The sequence below is a fragment of the Coregonus lavaretus genome (assembly GCF_964263955.1).
Source record: "Coregonus lavaretus genome assembly, chromosome: 4".
In the NCBI taxonomy this organism is placed as follows: domain Eukaryota; kingdom Metazoa; phylum Chordata; class Actinopteri; order Salmoniformes; family Salmonidae; genus Coregonus; species Coregonus lavaretus.
In genome coordinates this window covers 40,060,144-40,076,985 of record NC_139991.1, presented here as the reverse complement: position 1 = coordinate 40,076,985, position 16,842 = coordinate 40,060,144, and the positions used below count along the sequence as shown (strand labels likewise).

The following is a 16,842-nucleotide window of genomic DNA, read 5'->3' as shown; positions in this document are numbered from 1 at the left end:
GCGCTTTTTTCGCCGTCTGTTCTCCCCAATCTATTTTTGTTTTACGCTGCTACAGCCTGCACGATAAACCTTTTGCGATTTTCCATTTGTATAGGCTATATTTTTCTCGTCATTTGGGGCGGTTTGGATTCCCTTTCTAAAAGTTTGAGGCATGAGACGTGGGTTTATTGATTTATTTCTTGCTGCTTCGTGGCGCACAGAGTGGATAGGACTCCAACTTTTCCCTGCGCGTCTGTGGTGAATTTGGATTACCGCTCTCTCTCCTCCACATCTACTTCCTCTCTCTCCGAAAATATGAGCGATATGTCACAGATATGATATCAATAACAACGATCACTTTCTGAAATCGACTGAGAGAGAAGGGGTCTCACGGAAAATGCAGAAGAGCGTGCGGTATAATGAGGGGCACGCTCTGTATCTGTCGCTTGTCGCGCGCAAAGAGGGCACGAAACGCGGCACCCTGAGCAAGAAGACGACGGAGAACAGTCGGTGGAATGACAAGTACTTTGCTCTCTACCAGAATGTGCTCTTTTACTTCGAGAACGACCAGAGCACGCGGCCCTCCGGGATTTACTTGCTGGAGGGGTGCACGTGCGAGAGGGTTCCCGCGCCCAAAGGCGCCACTGTCAGCAAGGATATGGTTGACAAGCAGCAGGTGGGTTAGGTACCCTAGTGACCATGGTAGTGCACCACCTGACATGGTTGTGTTTTGGTTTTGGTCTCTGCTTGCTGTGTTGACACTGAGGTTTGGCACCCTACCCTCACCCTGTTTTCTTACGTAAAACAGATTAAGGATTTTCAGCACAGAGGGGGATTACGCATAGAAAGTGCACTTTAGTTGAGAGAAGAGGAGGGATGGAGGGATGACAATTGATTTCCTCCATAGCCTACTGTGTCTGTCACAGAGAGAACTAGAGGCCTGGGATGTTGATGGACAGCATGGGCAGTTAGATATTACACAGTTAGGCCTACCTGGAATACATGTCGAATATTTCAAAATGTGGCTTTACATTTTTAGAATGAAGCAGCACAGACTACTACTGGTATGCCATATCCTCATGACAGTTGCTGTAGTTAGTATATTCCCATGTACACTCTTAGAAAAAAAAGTGCTATCTGGAACCTAAAAGGGTTCTTCGGCTGTCCTGATAGGAGAACCCTTTGAAGAACCCTTTTTGGTTTCAAGTAGAACCCTTTTCGTTCCAGGTAGAACCCTTTTTAGTTCCATGTAGAACCTTTTACACAGAGGGTTCTACATGGAACCCAAAAGAGTTCTACCTGGAACCAAAAAGGGTTCTCCTATGGGGACAGCTGAAGCATCCTTTAACACTTTTTTCTAAGAGTGTAGTGAACTGAAGCTAAATATGGAAATACTAGTCTAATAGCCCCTATGAAGAGTTCCATTACTGGTTGACATCTTTGTTATTGTGATGAGCTGCATGGAGTCAGTGACTGGGAACAGATGTTTTCTTGTTGACCTATTACATCCTCACAGTTGGAGAGTGGAGACAGCACGTTCACTGGCTCTGTATACACTACAGTAGTCTACTACCTTTGTATTAGCACATTTATGCAAATGTTTCTTCTACTGTATATATATATTATTGCATTTACACATGAACTTGTAATCTGTCTGTGTCTCCACATCTGCGTATGTACACTACATGACCAAAAGTATATGGACACCTGCTCGTCGAACATCTCATTCCAAAATCATGGCCATTAATATGGAGTTGGTCCCCCCTTTGTTGCTATAACTGTCTCCACTCTTCTGGGAAGGCTTCCCACTAGATGTTGGAACATTGCTGTGAGGACTTGCTTCCATTCAGCCACAAGAGCATTAGTGAGGTTCCACACTGATGTTGGGCGATTAGGCCTGGCTCGCAGTCAGCGTTCTAATTCATCCCAAAGGTGTTCGATGGGGTTGAGATCAGGGCTCTGTGCAGGCCAGTCAAGTTCTTCCATACCGATCTCGACAAACCATTTCTGTATGGACCTCGCTTTGTGCACGGGGGCATTGTCATGCTGAAACAGGAAAGGGCCTTCTCCAAACTGAATCCACAAAGTTGGAAGCACAGAATCATCTAGAGTGTCATTGTATGCTGTAGCGTTAAGATTTCTCTTCACTGGAATTAAGGGGCCTAGCCCAACCAGGGAAACCTATTTCATGAAGCTCCCGATGAACAGTTCTTGTGCTGACGTTGCTTCCAGAGGCAGTTTGGAACTCGGTAGTGAGTGTTGTAACTAAGGACAGACAATTATTACGTGCTTCAGCACTCAGCGGTCCCGTTCTGTGAGCTTGTGTGGCCTACCACTTCGCTGCTGAGCCGTTGTTGACTATGGAGATTGCATGTCTGTGTGCTCGATTTTATACACCTGTCAGCAACGGGTGTGGCTGAAATAGCCGAATCTACTAATTTGAAGGGGTATCCTCATACTTTTGTATATATAATGTATCTCTTTGGGTACACTATCTTATCTGTGTCTGTATACATCTCTGTGTTTCTCTATCTCTTTGGGTACACTATCTTAACTGTGTCTGTATACATCTCTGTGTTTCTCTATCTCTTTAGGTACACTATCTTATCTGTGTCTGTATACATCTCTGTGTTTCTCTATCTCTTTGGGTACACTATCTTATCTGTGTCTGTATATATCTCTGTGTTTCTCTATCTCTTTAGGTACACTATCTTATCTGTGTCTGGGGTGGCAGGTAGCTTAGTGGTTAAGAGCGTAGTGCCAGTTACCGAAAGGTCGCTGGTTCTAATCCCTGAGCCGACTAGATGAAAAATCTGTCTGTGCCCTTGAGCAAGGCACTTAACCCTAATTGCTCCTGTAAGTCGCTCTGGATAAGAGCGTCTGCTAAATGACTTAAATGTAAATGTATATATCTCTGTGTTTCTCTATCTCTTTAGGTGCACTATCTTATCTGTGTCTGTGTATCTCCAATGTGTGCCGCTACTGTCCCCTTGGCACAGTATTCAACCCATGCCTTTGAAATTAACCTGCATCCGTGTACTGTACTATATATAGGCCTACTGTACTACGACTGAAAAACAATCACTTTATCAACATCACTTTACATGCTCTAGATCAAGGGTATCAACATAATTTAGCTTCAAAAATCATTTCCAGTTTTGTGCCTTTTTTGGTTAAAACCCTAATGAGATCAGAAGTGTCAGAAGGGCAGCTCATTGTTGAAAATAGGACGACAACAAAAATCACCAACACCACCACAACCATCATCTAATGAGACAGAGATTAGCTCATAGCCTGGAGGCAGCAGGAAGAGGGATTTTCATTGTCACATCAGATCAGGTCACGTTATCTTAGAGGTTGGTGTTGTGTGCTGGTGTTGGGGACACACATTAGATCACATTTGGCCCCATTAGATTTCCCCTGCACCCATGTCTGACGTGTGTGTGTGTGTGTGTGTGTCTGACATCCCTGCGAACCACCAGCTCCACAGAGCTGGACACTAACAGCTATAGCAGCTACAACCAAATGGCTCCATGGAACATTGAACAAACCAAATCCGTCCATACAAGTGTCAATGTTGTCGTAGAGTGAGAAATAGCAACTGCAGTATCTAACTCTTTCCCCCCTCAGATTCTGTTCCTCCTGTGATTGCATGTTATAAATGAGGTCACTGACCCTCCCGTGAATGTATGTGTGACGTGTGCATGTGGTTGACAGTGTGTGTGAGGTCACCGTTTCCACCATGTGCTAGGGAACATGCGCCCTAAACAGGTTTGGTACAGCTGTGCAACAACCACGTGGAACAGTCTTATAACAGTATTATACCAATAGATAGGCCTACTGTAATTACACTGTATTTACACACATATTACAATGATATTACTAAGGTAGTAACGTCTATGTGTTGTAAACCTAATTGATATCTACCTGGTGCTTCAGCATTGCATATTCATGGGACATCCCAAACAATACAGTGTTTGATTCTGTTGGATCAAGGCCACTTAGTGGAACACAAACACACAGCTCCAAAGGCTGGAAAGTGATAGGGTTTTAAACACACACACAAACACACATGCAAACACACACGCAAACACACACGCAAACATGGACGTGCATGCACACACACACCCTCACAAACACACACACGCAGACAAACGCGCAATCCACAAAGACACCGAAGCATTTAAACCAGACTAAAATATCAGAGAGCTTCAAAGTGGCGATGGCTGATTAATATAATATAATATGCCATTTAGCAGACGCTTTTATCCGAAGCGACTTACAGTCATATGTGATTGAGAGGCAGAGCAGTGTGTGTTCTACTGATGTCCTCTCAGATAGCACAAACACACACACACAGAGTGGTACAGTTTGGAATAATAGAACAACAGCTTTATCCTCACAGAACCTGATATCGTGCCTTAGAGCCGCAGCCTCATGTCCTTAAAGTTGCTGTTGTCATCATTTTTTAAACTTTTATCAACTACTGTAGCGACTGTAAGTGTCTAGGGGGTTTGGGCTGTGTGTTGTGTTAATGTCTCATGTCCCATGTGTGTGTGTATGTGTGGTCCTGGTCTTGTGAGGTAGTGGAGGATAATGTGTGTCTGTAGTCTTGCTGCAGGCTCTGAGGCTGTAGACTCTCTGTGAAGAGAGGGGAGATAGTCACGGAAAGTTCCGTGTGAAGGCTCAGTCTCTGGTGAAAAGGAGGGGTTGGGGAGGGGGGAGGGCGGACAGACTGTAAACCTGCGAATGGCAGCAGTTTGGGAAGCAGTGTTTCCTCTTATTCTTTTGGGAGGGGGGTTGGAGGGGGCGTGCAAAGGACCCTAAAGCAACATTGAGAGCTGCAGACGCAAATGAAGCCAAATGAAGCCTTAATTGTTTTATATGGAGGAAGGAGGAAAGGATGGAAGGAAGAGAGAAGGGGAGGAAGGGGGAAGGAGGATAGGGAATTCTGACTGCCTGTAAGTGTGTAAGTGTTTTCTGTCTGTCTGTCTGTCTGTCTGTATCTCTCTTTCCCATCTCTCTCTTTATGTAAGTCCTTAGATAATCTACCTCTCTGTGGTCTCACAGAGGAAAGTTCTGAATGCTAATGAGGTGGCCTACTATAGGCTACTTCAATGCCAGCCAGCCGGCTGATTGATGGGTTACCATGGTTACCAGGGTTGATAGTTGAAGTGGCACATTTTTAGAACACATACCTCACACACACGCACGCACGCGTGCGCACACACACATACAGCAGTAGCACTTCAAGAAATGTTATACAAGATAGCCTACAAGTTCTCGCAGAGAAAGAGAATTAGAGGGAGGGAGAGAATGAGAGATGATAAGGCTAAGAGAAGGCTGGAGGGAGGGAGTAAAAGGCTGGAGATGAGGAGAGAGAGAGAGAGAGAGAGAGAGAGAGAGAGAGAGAGAGAGATGATGTGTGTGTAAATGAGAGCTGGGATGTGATTGACAGTATTAAGTATGATGTATGATGAGAAGAAGTGGAGAAGGGTTGTGTGTTTGTGGTCCTCTGCTGTGATGGTGTCGACTCTTAGTACACATGGTTCACTACACCCTGAAGACTGACTGTGACAGTTAGAGAGCAGAGTTTCCGTTAGCCGGCAATTGCCGGCTTTTGGCCGATAAAAAAAATGACAAGCCGATAAATGTAACTGTTGCCGGCCAAAATGACCGGGACAAAACAAATCCCATTGCAAAATAATGCTTTTTATTCAATGATGGAAATACCATTCGATGGAAATACATTATCGGTCTATAGGTTAATTTGCATAATTTTGTGGAATTAAATTGGCTTGTGCATATTTTCGTTAGTCATCATGAATCTTATTTATCCAACAAAACTATCACACACACAGCATACAGAGACTATTTTGAGCAGGATTTTTCCTGCAGCTCCTCAGCAGGTTGCAGCTGGAGTAAAACATATGACCATTCATTGCGCAAAAATTCTAAATACAATCGCGTTAAAAACAGTTTTGGTGCAGAGTTAAAAAGAGCTACTATTTTTATTTCTCAACTGGTAATTGAAGCACCCCTCCCATTCGCCATTCAAGTGCAGGCAACAGGCTATCAGCACGTCACCCACCACTTTACAATGTGAGCTAAAGGCAGTATGCATTTTGAAAACATACTTGTTTGAAACCTGAATGTTTTATTTTATATTATGAGGCATGTCTTACCTTGGTTCAAAGTAGCCTATAGGCATAATCCAACCATAGAAACATGGAGGAAATTCTTTAATAAAGACTTCATAGGCTAAGCGTGAGTTTAAAGTTTGGGGAAGCTTAAAATGTATGCTACCATTTCTACCAAATCTGCGTCCCAAAATGTGCATTTTCGTGAAACAGTTTCAGTTCAATAATAACGTTTTCATTTCTCAAAATCATTGTCACATGGTTAATCATAAAATCTGAATGAAAATGATACAAATCTAAAAGCTAAAAGTCAATTAATGTGAGATCACCAGCCTCTGCCATATGGACACATTGATACACTGTGATCCCTTGGCAGCTAAATAAATGATAGCCTATGCTCTTTCACGCCGAGGATTGGTGATCATAGAGGGGGAGATTGTTGGAAAGATTTTTCAAATAGCTTACTGTGAGGAACTATAGTTTTAATATATTATCATTCGCAATGGATGTTAAAAAAAAACACTTTCCTACATTTCTGCGCAGCAGGCCAGGAACTTCTATGCGTGCTCAGGCACGTGCATTCCCTCAACGTTATCAGGACAGAGAAACCAGACACATGCTCATTGCTCACATGGAGCACTCTAAACAAAAAACAATGAAACAATTGATAAATCTCGTAAATTATGGTTATGAAATTAACCAAAACTTGTTTCTCACAAGTGTAGGTTGAGAACTCTGCAAACAATGTTTCCACTCCTAGAATGAGAACTGTAAATTACTGAAATTAATAGATGCTTTAACAGAAATTAATGTAACAAAATTACTGGGATTACCGGTATATTTACTACTGGTGACATATATAATGGGGAATTGATAAAAAAATCTAAGGGCAAACAATTCACACAATGAAACAATGAATGCGCAAGAATTGGTGGGAAACAGCTTAATTAAATTATACTCAAGACACATTATCTTCATACACATTTTAGATGCTTTTCACTGACAGCCGCAACTCAATAATCAGCTAGGCATAGGACTACAAGCTTGTGATTTGAAACAATCAACAGCTATTTTTCAAAATAAGCTAATGATCCTTTATTCCTCTGTGGCTAAGTCATGCTTTCTGGTGAAGTTTTTTGAATGATGTTATTTATTTCTGTATAGACAGGATTCATTATTTCATTTACTTCCCTATTGAACCCACTGCTATGCGATTGCTCTCCTGTTCTATTGGTTTTCATATCAACTTTATTTTGTTGTCCAGAAGCCAAAGGCACAATCCTAGTCATATTAGCAATCCATCCTAGTTGTTACATCTTTAGATTCCCCCTCTTTCTAAGTTTCTAACAGAGATGTTCATTTCTGTCACATATGGAACCATTATCAGGTGCACTGTTTAGAATGGTGTTTTCCCGCAAATTGCATTTTAGCAAATTTTAGAATGACATTTTATTGGCTGCTTCATTACATGAGTTGCATGTTCTGTTAAGATTCATTACCATAATCTAAATGTGATTTCTGTCATTCTGAGCACCGTGGGTGGATGCCCTAATGGGTTATGCACCCACTGCATATGGGTCTGGTAAATTTCTCAAATGGCCAGTAAATTAAACCCTGTTAGAGAGAGACTGAGGGAGAGAGAAAATTTGAATTTAAAAAACACTTAATTAGGTCACTGAAAAGGAATGAAACTGTACATTTAAAACAATCACATACTACCACAAATATCAACCAGAGAGAGAGAGAGAGAGGGGGGAGAAAAGGAGAGAGAGAAAGACTGAAAGCCAGCAGGATATTGAGAGATAGAGTTTGCTGGAGAATCAGATGCCCTGTGTGTGTGTGTGTGTGTGTGTGTGTGTGTGTGTTTCTATGTGTGTGTCAGGGTACAAGTGCTCTAGGATGCTTCTGACTAAGAATAGCAGCTTGCTGGTCCTTTAGCCTCAAGCCACACAGTCTACATACTGTACAGAGCTCTCTGTTTACCTGGATATGTTGAGGCCTGGGACTGTGTGTGAGTGAGTGAGTGAGTGAGTGAGTGAGTGAGTGAGTGAGTGAGTGAGTGAGTGTGTGTGTGCGTGCGTCTGTTCATGTGTGTATGTATTTTCTCCCAGTTGTATCACTCAGATTGTATCTTTCAAAGGAAATCAGCATGTTTGTGTTTTGCTGCTGTAAGCAGCTCAGGCACCCAGCTGACCAGCAGAAATCCTTCATCTGTCCTCACATTAACACACACATGCAGACACACACACACATTCACACACAGACATGAATGCACACACACGCTCAGCCTATTTGTATTTTGCTACTTTAGTCTGCTGGCTGCTGCTGGCTCAAAGCTCTCCAGTTTGTCAGTCTGACACAGAAATGGAAGTCAACTATTCGTCCATAGGCCTTTATGTTTGTTGCACCTGTTGTGTCTTGCTATGTTGACATGCTGTCTAGGGCTCCTATCATGTTGTTATTCAGATTAGACACCAGAGATATGAACTGATGGCTCATGTGGAGTGGTCCTGTGTGTGGACCTGCCTCCCCCTCCTCTCTCTCTCTCTCTCTCTCTCTCTCTCTCTCTCTCTCTCTCTCTCTCTCTCTCTCTCTCTCTCTCTCTCTCTCTCTCTCTCTCTCTCTCTCTCTCTCTCTCTCTCCCTCTCTCTTTCCCTCCATCTCTCTCTCTCATTGTTATCCCTCAGCTGACAGCAGGCCTTTGGCCGGGGAAGCCGCATTAGCAGCAGTAAGGAGCTGCACAAGCAATGGTGGTTATGTAACCTACACACACACACACACACACACACACACACACACACACACACATACAACACGAACAAGCCCTTAAGCCTCTCTCTGGTCTCTTAACAGGCACACACACTAGCTAGAATCTCTCACCCGCTTATATACACACGTGCACACCGCACACACATTTTTGTATCATCTGATTTTATTTGATATAAACAAATTCTTGTGGTGGAATTTGAATCTAATTGTATGAAAATTATGTTCTAATTGAATCCAGTATTTTATGTATCAGGTACAGATAACATGTTTATTTTCTAAATAAGCAGACGTCGTGACATTCAAATCATAATTATATGAAAATACATTCTAATTTAAAATAGAAAATTAACATTCAACATGTAAAATTATTGTTTAACAGAATAGAATAGAATAGAAGAAAAACAAATATTGCACAACCAATCACTCTCCTTTTCTTCCCAAGGAATCAGTGGGCAGAACACAGTAGCTAAATAAGACAACATTTATTTAGCAGGAAACCTGGTTCTGTACTATGTGCTCTATAGCACTCTCCTGTTCTCTCTCCTGTTTTCTCTCCTGTTCTCTCTCCTGTTCTCTCTCCTGTTTTCGCTCCTGTTTTCTCTCCTGTTTTCTCTCCTGTTCTCTCTCCTGTTCTCTCTCCTGTTTTCTCTCCTGTTCTCTCTCCTGTTTTCTCTCCTGTTTTCTCTCCTGTTCTCTCTCCTGTTTTCTCTCCTGTTTTCTCTCCTGTTTTCTCTCCTGTTTTCTCTCCTGTTCTCTCTCCTGTTCTCTCTAATGTTCTCTCTCCTGTTCTCTCTCCTGTTCTCTCTCCTGTTCTCTCTCCTATTTTCTCTCCTGTTCTCTCTCCTGTCCTCTCTCCTGTTCTCTCTCCTATTTTCTCTCCTGTTCTCTCTCCTGTTTCCCTACTCCTGTTCTCTTGGTCAGGGAACTTAGTCACAGACAGAAGGGCTCATTTGGGATGACATTTCCTGCTTTCCATGCCCAATAAATATTCTCTCAGGTTTTTAAACAATTAAGTCACGTTTCATATTATGAGAGTATTGTTTATCCGATAAATTCCCTGTTTATCGGATTCCTTTCAGAGAAAGAACAAGACATGGATAAAAACTAGTCAGACAAAAACAGCATTATTCTTCTAGTACTGGAATGTGAGTTCTGGATTTTGTGAATGTGTGTGCGTCTACGTGCGTGTGTGGCTTTCCAGGACATTCTGTGTGACCCTGATTTAGCCCACTGCAGTAAAAGGTTAAGCAAACCAATATAAGCAGACCAAGTGGGGATTTTTTGTATTCTCGCGTGGACAGATTTTGACAGAAGTGGACCCTCTCGCTTTGCCTCTTCCTCTCTGGTACTGCCTTAAAATGTTGATTCTATTTTCTGTTTACTTCCTGGTAATAGTATTTCTGTTTCCTGTTTCCTCCAGCACTACTTCCTGGTGGTGTTTGGCCATGACGGTCAGAAGCCTCTGGAGCTGCGGACGGAGGAGGAGTCAGACTGCAATAAGTGGGTGGAGTCTATCCAACAGGCCAGGTAAGAGGGTGGAGTCTATCCAACAACAACACCTCAACGCCTCTTTACAAGAGCCCGAGCCCGGGGGCTAAGAGCTAGCAGCTAAGGGCTAAGGGAAGGATAGGAGTTAGGGTTTGATTTGGGTCTGGCTTGCTTGTTATACTCATGTCACACATGCAAATGCATCAGCTGACTGTCACCTAGGCAGCCAGTATGGCGTGTTCTGCTCTGAAACACACAGTGACTGTGTAGTGATCCACACACTAAACACACACACACAACCCCCTCTCCACACGTCTGCTCCATTTGTAAGAGTGTGTGTGCTCTGCTCGGAGCAGTTCACATTTAGGTCACACTCTGGTGCCGTACCACCAGAGTGATTACATCACAGGCCTAACCTTGACACTCTGCCTCGCTCTCTCTCTCTCCCCCTACTCTCTCTGTCTCTATCCAGCACTTTCTCTCTCTCTTCACCCCACTACTATAACTTCTCAGTCTCGCTCTCTCTACATCTCCCACGTTCTCTCTCTATCTCTCCCTCTCTCTCTCTCTCTCTCTACACGGAGGGATGATGAATACATTTATGCTATGGTGTTTACTTTTAAATGTAATACGTATCGAGCATAATGCTTTTATGGTGTTCCCTGTGCAGTGTGCACCATGTCAACTTGGTTTAAACTTAACATTCCACACTTACAATTCCACCTCTAGTTACTCTGACATCATCATTGAGCGTGAGGTCCTGATGCAGAAGTACATCCACCTGGTCCAGATCATGGAAACAGAGAAGGTGGCGGCCAACCAGCTACGCACTCAGCTAGAGGACCAGGACACAGAGATCGAGAGGCTCAAAGCAGAGGTACACACACACACATAGACAGATTAACTCGCACACTCATACACACAACACACGTAGCCACACACACATGCTCACACACAAAAATACACACACAAATAAAGGTTTCCATTAGGCAAGGGGATCTGACTGGTGTTTGTTTTGTGTTGATTGTTGTGTGTTGACTGTTGTGTGTTGACTGTTGACTGTGTTCTTCCAGATCGTGCTGTTGAACAAGGCCAAGGAGAGGATGCTGCCTTACCAGACCAACCAGGAGGAGGAAGACCCAGACATTAAAAAGATCAAAAAGGTTCAGAGTTTCATGCGAGGCTGGCTGTGTCGGAGGAAGTGGAAGATCATCGTCCAGGACTACATCTGTTCTCCCCACGCTGAGAACATGAGGAAGAGGAACCACATTGTGTTCAACATGGTGGAGGCAGAGACCGAGTACGTCTGCCAGCTCTCTGTCCTGGTCAACTTCTTCCTCAGGCCCCTACGTATGGCTGCCAGCTCCAAGAAACCTCCCATCAGCCACGACGACGTCAGCAGCATCTTCCTCAATAGGTAACACACAGTCTGGACCCCTCCAGAACCAGTCCATAGCCCCTACACCCTATACACTTGTGTTGATCTGAAAGGATTGAATAGTTCTAAGCAATATCTTCTTCTTCTTTGTGTCCCCAGTGAGACCATCATGTTCCTCCATGAGATCTTCCACCAGGGCTTGAAGGCTCGGATAGCCAACTGGCCTACGCTGGTGCTAGGTGAGTGATCAATGATTGAGTGAGCTGGGTGAGATATGAGGCATCTATGTTGGGTCAAATCTACTCTAGCTAACCTCTACCATTGTCCTTGTGTGGAATGTCTAGTGAACTAATGTGTTTTATGTGTCTGTCTCTCTAGCGGACCTGTTTGACATCCTGCTGCCCATGCTGAACATCTACCAGGAGTTTGTGAGGAACCACCAGTACAGCCTGCAGGTTCTGGCCAACTGTAAACAGAACAGGGACTTTGACAAGCTGCTGAAGCAGTATGAGGCGAACGCTGCCTGTGAGGGACGCATGCTGGAGACCTTCCTCACATACCCAATGTTCCAGGTAACACGCGCACACTCACACACACGTGCGTCCAGACCTCAATAACCTCCAACCTTTAACCCCTCCTCTCCCACATCTAGTATATGGCCCAGATCTGACTGACTGACAGACACCTCTCCATTGTGTTTCAGATTCCTCGTTACATCATCACTCTCCATGAGCTGCTGGCACATACACCTCATGAGCACGTGGAGCGCAAGAGCCTGGAGTTTGCCAAGTCCAAACTAGAGGAGCTGTCAAAGTGAGGATAATGGAGCTGTAGTTAACAGTGGTTGTGTAGTAGATCATGTAGTTAACAATGGTTGTGTAGTGGATAATGTAGCTAACGGTGATTGTGTTGTCAGGATGATGCATGATGAGGTGAGCGATACAGAGAACATTCGTAAGAATCTGGCCATCGAGAGAATGATCGTAGAAGGCTGTGACATATTACTGGATACCAGCCAGACCTTTGTCAGACAGGGTGAGTACACACCCACACATACAAATGCACTCACACATACACACACACACCAACCAGAATCCAGAACATTATAAGATGGTTACCGGTAACTGTCATCAGTAGTACAGTATGTGTAACCTATGTTTTTAGTTTTTTCCCCCTCCCACCAAACACACACACACTCTCTGTCTTTACCCATCAGGCTCTCTGATCCAGCTCCCATCCAGCAGTGAACGGGGCATGCTCAGTAAGGTCCGTCTGGGCTCTCTGTCCCTCAGGAAGGAAGGAGAACGACAGTGCTTCCTGTTTACAAAACACTTTCTTGTCTGCACACGCACCTCTGGGGGAAAGCTGCACTTGCTCAAGGTGAGAGTCAAACACACGCACAGACACATATGCATGTACAGATGTCAGATCTTTTATTGTTTTTTTTTTGTTTTTTTTGGGGGCGGGGTAGATCAGCTTTAATATTGCAGATAGATTGTAGCTTCCATCAATGTAATTGTCTGCGTCACTTCCAATCACCAATATATTTTTTGCTAATATACATATACATACATACACATACATACACACATATACATACACATATAAATACATATATACATACATACATATACACTACCGTTCAAAAGTTTGGGTTCACTTAGAAATGTCCTTGTTTTCGAAAGAAAAGCAATTTTTTTGTACATTAAAATAACATCAAATTGATCAGAAATACAGTGTAGACATTGTTAATGTTGTAAATGGCTATTGTAGCTGGAAACGGCTGATTGTTAATGGAATATCTATATAGGCGTACAAGAGGCCCATAATCAGCAACAGTCCTGTGTTCCAATGGCACGTTGTGTTTGCTAATCCCAGTCTCAACATCAACAGTGAAGAGGAGACTCCAGGATGCTGACCTTCTAGGCAAAGTTGCAAAGAAAAAGACATATCTCAGACTGCCCATCTTAATCTTTTCTTTTTATTGGCCAGTCTGAGATATGGCTTTTTCTTTGCAACTTTGCCTAGAATGTCAGCATCCTGGAGTCTCCTCTTCACTGTTGATGTTGAGACTGGTGTTTTACGGGTACTATTTAATGAAGCTGCCAGTTGAGGACCTGTGAGGCGTCTGTTTCTCAAACTAGACACTCTAATGTATTTGTCCTCTTGCTCAGTTGTGCACCGGGGCCTCCCACTCCTCTTTCTATTCTGGTTAGAACCAGTTTGCGCTGTTCTGTGAAGGAGTAGTACACAGCGTTGTACGAGATCTTCAGTTTTTTGGCAATTTCTCGCATGGAATAGCCTTCATTTCTCAGAACAAGAATAGACTGACGAGTTTCAGAAAAAAGTTATTTGTTTCTGGCCATTTTGAGCCTGTAATCGAACCCAGCTCTACTAACATAATTGCAAAAGGGTTTTCTAATGATCAATTAGCCTTTTAAAATGATGAACTTGGATTAGCAAACACAACGTGCCATTGGAACACAGGACTGATGGTTGCTGATAATGGGCCTCTGTACGCCTATTTAGATATTCCATAAAAAATCAGCCGTTTCCAGCTACAATAGCCATTTACAAAATTAACATTGTCTACACTGTATTTATGATCAATTTGATGTTATTTTAATGGACAAAAAAATGGCTTTTCTTTCAAAAACAAGGACATTTCTAAGTGACCCCAAACTTTTGATCAGGAGTGTAAATACATGTATATACATATCCTTTAAAAAATATATATTTTCCTTTATTACTTTCTAACCCTACCACCCCTCCCCTAATTGGAGTAAACTAGTGAACAACAACGCTTAGGCCTCTACTTCCAGCTTATACATACTATATAAATTTTATGGACACAGTCTATTTTACAATAGTTCTATTTTGTTTGTTTTTACTCTTGTCCTTCCTCAACCTCTCCCATCTATTTCTGATCCAGTTTGATTTCTATTTGCCATATCTTTCAAACTGTGCTCTTTCACAAAAGTTATTAACCTGTAACCTATATACATTTTATGGACACAGTCGGTTTTACATTAGTTATCTTGTTGTTATTAGTTGTTATTAGTCTCAACCTTCAGCTCCATTCAACACCACCCATCTATCTCTTAACACCATCCATATTGGATTTCTATTTGCCATATATTTTTCAACTGTACTGTGATGTTTCACAAAAGTTCTGAACCTTTCTATTCTCATTGTTTCTACAGATTGTAAATTGAAAATAAACATTTTTGCTAAAAGTATTATTATATTATTGATCGATTGACTATGACTTTTCAGATCACCCAGTAGTGCTATCTGCAGGGTTAGCTCCAGGTAAATATTGAAATCCTTCAGCCATTCCTGGACCTGTGACCAAAAACAAGCTACATATGGACAGTACCAAAACAAATGATCTAATGATTCTGTCTCTTCGCAGCAAAATCTGCAGAGCTGGGAAGGTTGTATTCCCAAAATAAATAACATTATATTGGTTGCAAGAATTTTGTATAATAATTTTAATTGAAAAATTATAAGTTTTGAATCCATTTTGCGTATCAGTTCATAAACCATGTGCCATGGAATCGGTACGTCAAAAATCTCTTCCCAACTATTTTGCAATCTACAGTATATGGCACGGCTGTCCATTTTTTGATCCTTAAATGAAACTGATAAACTTTTTTATTCATCACAATTTTCTTTAATGCAGGGCCGATAGACAAGTTCCTTACTTTTTCCCACTTCCACTTTCCGCTTCCATTTTTGCGGTAATGCTGCAATTAGTTGGTTGTAATTTTGGGTAAAGCAGACATTTCCATATGTTTTTGTTAGCTGCATGTGAGACATAACTCCACCAGTCCTACCTATGATATAATTTATGAAGATTATACCTTTTTAAAACATTTTTTCAAAAGATAATGTTTTTTTTTTCAATTAGTATATTTGAATTGAACCACAATATTTGTTACATTATTTGTTCTGTCCTTTCTGGTGGATTAAATTGAAATTGCAACCAATTTTCAATGGCTTGTTTTATAAATATTTGGGAGATGTTTTCCTTTTCAAATAACTGAAAGTGAGAGGTTGTTATCTGAATAAAGGGAAAAAGGCCATTCTTGAACATGGGGTGAGACAATCTTACTAATTTGCTAGAGAACCAGTTCGGATTTAAGTATAACTTTTGTATGACTGAAGCTTTTAGTGATAGGTCTAATGCATTAATATTTAATAATTTCTGTTCTCCAAATTCATATTCATTATATAAATATGCCCGTTTAATTTTGTCTGGCTTGCCCTTCCAAATAAAATGGAATATTTTTTTCTCATATATTTTAAAAAACTGTTCGCTAGGCGTAGGCAAGACCATAAGCAAATAGGTAAACTGGGATAATACTAAAGAGTTAATCAGGGTGATTTTTCCACAAATAGACAGGTATTTACCTTTCCATGGTAGCAAGATCTTATCTATTTTTGCTAACTTTCTATTAAAGTTTATTGGAGTGAGATCATTTATTTATTTTGGGATATGAATACCGAGTATATCCACATCACCATCAGACCATTTTATTGGTAAACTACACAGTAATGTAAAAGTTGTATTTTTTAGTGATCCAATACGTAATATAGTACACTTATCATAATTTGGTTGTAATCCAGAGAGGTTAGAAAAATTATCTAGATCCTCTATGAGGCTGTGGAGGGATCCAAGTTGTGGACACCTTTGTTTTTAAGCCCTGGATTTCTAATCCCTTGATATTATTGTTGGAACTGATTTTAATAGCTAACATTTCGACGGCCATAATAAATAGATATGCCGATAATGAACAACCTTGTTTTACTACTCTTGACAGTTTAAAACTTTCAGAGAAGTAGCCATTATTTACTATTTTACACCTATACATAATGATTTTAACCAATTTTATAAGTGATTCTTCAAAATTGAAATGTTCCAGGCATTTATATATAACTCCAGTCGTACTTTATCAAAATCCTTTTCCAAGTCAGCTATGAATAGCAGGCCTGGTTTCCCAGATTTTTCATATTGTTCTATTGTTTCCAGTACTTGCCCTGTATTATCTCCAATGTATCGTCCATGTAAAAAACCTGTCTGAT

At 41.7% G+C, this 16,842-nt stretch overlaps 1 protein-coding gene across 1 annotated transcript in view; it reads left to right on the top strand.

Annotated features, from left to right (window-relative positions):
• Window positions 1-376: 376 nt before the first annotated feature.
• LOC311127418 (ras-specific guanine nucleotide-releasing factor 2-like) overlaps window positions 377-16,842 on the top strand; it is a gene marked incomplete at its 5' end in the record, with an annotated part of 33,177 nt that continues 16,711 nt past the window's right edge. Inside the window, 9 exons of the mRNA XM_084159266.1 lie at window positions 377-655; window positions 10,309-10,415; window positions 11,106-11,253; window positions 11,450-11,793; window positions 11,914-11,993; window positions 12,133-12,326; window positions 12,458-12,567; window positions 12,671-12,789; window positions 12,971-13,134. Of these exons, the coding sequence (XP_084015392.1) occupies window positions 377-655; window positions 10,309-10,415; window positions 11,106-11,253; window positions 11,450-11,793; window positions 11,914-11,993; window positions 12,133-12,326; window positions 12,458-12,567; window positions 12,671-12,789; window positions 12,971-13,134 (1,545 nt within the window). The remainder of the gene's footprint in view (window positions 656-10,308; window positions 10,416-11,105; window positions 11,254-11,449; window positions 11,794-11,913; window positions 11,994-12,132; window positions 12,327-12,457; window positions 12,568-12,670; window positions 12,790-12,970; window positions 13,135-16,842) is intronic.